Source organism: Triticum aestivum, chromosome 6A (assembly GCF_018294505.1).
Source record: "Triticum aestivum cultivar Chinese Spring chromosome 6A, IWGSC CS RefSeq v2.1, whole genome shotgun sequence".
NCBI lineage: Eukaryota > Viridiplantae > Streptophyta > Magnoliopsida > Poales > Poaceae > Triticum > Triticum aestivum.
In genome coordinates, this window is record NC_057809.1 from 223,223,120 (window position 1) to 223,226,713 (window position 3,594).

Below are 3,594 nucleotides of genomic sequence, written 5' to 3' on the forward strand. Positions count from 1 at the left end.
ACAAAACACCAGGCATAAGGCCGAGCCTTCCACCCTTTACCAAGTATATAGATGCATTAATTAAATAAGAGATATTGTGATATCCCAACGTATTCATGTTCCAACATGGAACAAACTTCATCTTCACTTGCAACTAGCAACGCTATAAGAGGGGCTGAGCAAAAGCTGTAACATAGCCAAGCAACGGTTTGCTAGGATGGTTGACAAAGGTTAGAGGCTATCATGGCAATTTGTGAGGCTTGATATAACATGTGGTAGGTAGCGCGACATAGCAATAGAACGAACACTAGCAAGCAAAGATAGAAGTGATTTTGAGAGTATGGTCATCTTGCCTGAGATCCCGCAAGGAAGAAGAATGAGTCCATGAAGCAGACAAACGGACATAGTCGAACGGATCCTCAGAACTCCGGAACGAAACCGAAGCTAACGGGAGAAGCAACCCAGAAAGAAGCAAACAACATATTAAACAACCATCACATAAACATGGCATGATGCACAACCAAGTATGATGCGTGTCCGGTTTAAAGAGGCATGACATGGCAATGTGCACAAACAATCCTACAAATTAAGTGGGGCTCAATATGCAACTCCGTTGCATATTGACGAAACACCACGTCAATTATTTAGTTCGATCTCGTTTATGTACCCAACACTATTAAATGTTGATTAACATGGCAAGAGGTGAAGCATGAAGAAACTATCTATTTAGGCAAGTTTAAATGAGGCCAGAACAACAAGCAACAAGTCCGGAAAATCCCCAGATGCATATATTAGATTTGGTACAGTTATGTCCTAAAGCATATTTTAGAGTTATTAAACATGCAAGGTGAGAGCACCATGTTAAACTAGGCATTTTTCTACCCCATTTTCATATAAAGTTTATTAAATTTGGAGCTACGGTTATTAAGTTATGAATTAAATCATTTTAACATGGCAATTAAGCAAATAAATGCAAACTGCAGTTTAAACATTTTAAACATGGTGGAAAGTTGGATATTATGAAACTAGACACAATTCTAAGCATTTTTCATATATAAAGTATTTTAAACCGAGGCATAGTTAAAGAGGTATTATATGCATGAAGTACAAGGGTGGTTCTGTAAATCTGCAGTAAACTGGAAAAATAGGCAAATTCGTTCTATGGAAAAAACATGAAACGGGTCGGTTCTGTCTAGCCCAACAGAGCACAGTGGGGGGCTGGGCGGGTGCTCACATCGGGCCAGATCTGGTCGAAACTGGAACTGGGCCAGAAAGGAGACCACGGTTGGGCCTTAGCGTCGAAGTGGCCCGGAGCATGGTTACGGTCAACGCGTGCCAGCAGATCGAGCACGGGCTGCGCTGCTCGTTCCCCTCGGGTAAAACAGGGGCATGGACGAAGCAGAGGAGGTCGCAGCAGGCAACGGCGATGCAGGGAGCGACGACGGCGAATCTGACGGATGACACATCGAGGAGGTGGCTAGCGGAGGCGGACCGGGTGGTCCTTGGGCAGGGACGCAGCGAGGTCCTCGCTCGTGGACTCGAGCACATGGATGAGGACGGCTGTGGCGCTGCTGGTGGCTTGCTCGCCGGGGATGGCGCGGGCCACGACAGAGGAACAAGGGCGCTGCGGCGGGACTTGGCGCGAGCAACCGACGACTCCAGGCGACGAAGGACGATGAAGAGGAGGGCGCGAGGCATGGGCCCTAGTTCTGCTGGTGGCAGACGGTGCGAGGACACCGGCGAGCTTGTTCGGGCATCCAGGACGGGAAGCATGGCTGGGAGGCGAGGCGCTGCAAGGCACTCCGGCGAGGAGCGGGCAGACGGCGGAGCTGCGGTTCCATGGCAGCGATGTCGACCTGCAGAGGGCGTCGCAGCAGGGTCAGAGAAGCTCACTGAAAGGAAAGCGAGAGGTGAGAATAGAAGAACGGGGCACCGACGGCGAGGTCCTGGTCGAGGTCCAGCGAGATCCCATCGGAGCTCCGGTTGGTGGCGAGGAACGCAAGCCGAAGGAGCGGTTCCCCGTAGCTGCTTGAGCATCGGGCGGCCATGGAGATGTTACAGAGAACACAGGAGAGGGATGAGACGAAGGGAAGGAGCTCCGGAAGGAAAATAAGATGGCACGGGGTGGATCCGGGCGGTGGATCATTGGAGGGTCGCCGGGGCTCCATTTTGCGACGAGGCGGCAACGGCGGGGTCGAGCGAAGCAGGATCGAGGGAGGCACGGGAGCACTCGCTCTCATGCGGTGGATCGATGGAGGAAGTGGGTGGTTGGATGCATTTGATCGGGGGGATTCCAAGGAGGGTGGCGGCCGTTGTTGGATTGGATCGGCCAGATCCCGATGAAGGAGGGGGGTTGGTCAGCCGGCGGCGGAGACGGGATTGATGGGACAGCTTTCCTAGATTTTAGGGTTAGGTCCGGTTTATATAACAAGTGGAATTTTGGATAGAGGCATTTGGTCCCTCCGATCTTAATCGAGCGGTACCGGATAAATAGGCTAGGGAGACCAAAAAGAAAAACAGAGATGTTTTATAGGCGTTTGGGGATGATCCGGACCCGATGGTAACGAATGGTCCGGTCCGGGTTCGGAGAAGTTTCGGACATAGGCGAGGGGGTCTGACAAAAAGGCCACGGAGGCAAGGGGGTTAGGAGGGGTTTTCGGAGCCTCCGATCGCGACCGATGGATCCGATCGACATGGGGAATAGGTAGGCCTATGTGGGCTGGTTCTGACTGTGTAGAAGGTCGAGGGTTGCGGGAGATAAGAGAGAGAGACCCGGCAGCAGTTTTCAGAGACCGGAAATGTCCGACGATTTGACCGACTATAATGTCGCTATAGTTATCCGTTGGGGCATCAAACGATCTCCGAATGCGATGAAATTTGATAGGCGTTCTATCTACACTATAACAACACCGCATGTCAACTTTCAACCCATTCTAAGAATATTTTCCGACCACTTATAAAATAATATTTCGGACATGCCGCGGGAGCGTGCGAGTGTGTCTGGGCTCAGAACGGACAACGGAGAGAACGGGGAGAACCCGGGTGAATGCAAGTTTTAAGAAAACAATGTCGATGTAATGCGAATGATGACATGTCAAGATGCAACACGCAAGCGAAAGCCATGGCAACAACAACGAATAACTGGAAGACACCCGGCGCAACGGTCTCGGGGCGTTACATCAATCCCAGTTACAAAAAGGGACATGACACACATGTATCGTTGCTATTAAGGGTAAAAATATGGGATTTATTTCATATGTGAGTTTATCTTGTCTACATCATGTCATCTTGCTTAAGACGTTACTCCATTATTCTATGAACTTAATACACTAGATGCATGCTGGATAGCGATCGATGTGTGGAGTAATATTAATAGATGCAGAATCACTTCGGTCTAATTGTCTCGGACGTGATGCCTATATACATGATCATTGCATTGGATACGTCATAATTATTTGCTTTTCTATCAATTGCCCAACAGTATTTTTTTACCCACCATATGCTATTTCTATGAGAGAAGCCTCTAGTGAAAACTATGGCCACCGGGTCTATCTTTTATCATCTATTAAAACCAAAAATACTTTGCTGCAATTTTCCTTTATTATTTTATTTTTT

At 48.9% G+C, this 3,594-nt stretch overlaps 1 protein-coding gene across 2 annotated transcripts; it reads right to left on the minus strand.

The window, feature by feature from the left end:
• Nucleotides 1-331: 331 nt before the first annotated feature.
• Nucleotides 332-2,598, minus strand: LOC123130580 (predicted GPI-anchored protein 58). Of its 2 annotated transcripts, XM_044550449.1 has the most exons (3): nt 1,917-2,406; nt 1,214-1,835; nt 332-423 (listed from the first exon to the last, which is right to left on the minus strand). In XM_044550449.1, the coding sequence occupies exons 1-3, from the start codon at nt 2,014-2,016 to the stop codon at nt 399-401; spliced, it is 747 nt and encodes a 248-aa protein (XP_044406384.1). In that variant the 5' UTR covers nt 2,017-2,406; the 3' UTR covers nt 332-398. The 2 variants fall into 2 exon arrangements, with proteins under 2 accessions (XP_044406384.1, XP_044406383.1); XM_044550448.1 differs by having other exon boundaries at nt 1,214-2,598.
• Nucleotides 2,599-3,594: the final 996 nt, after the last annotated feature.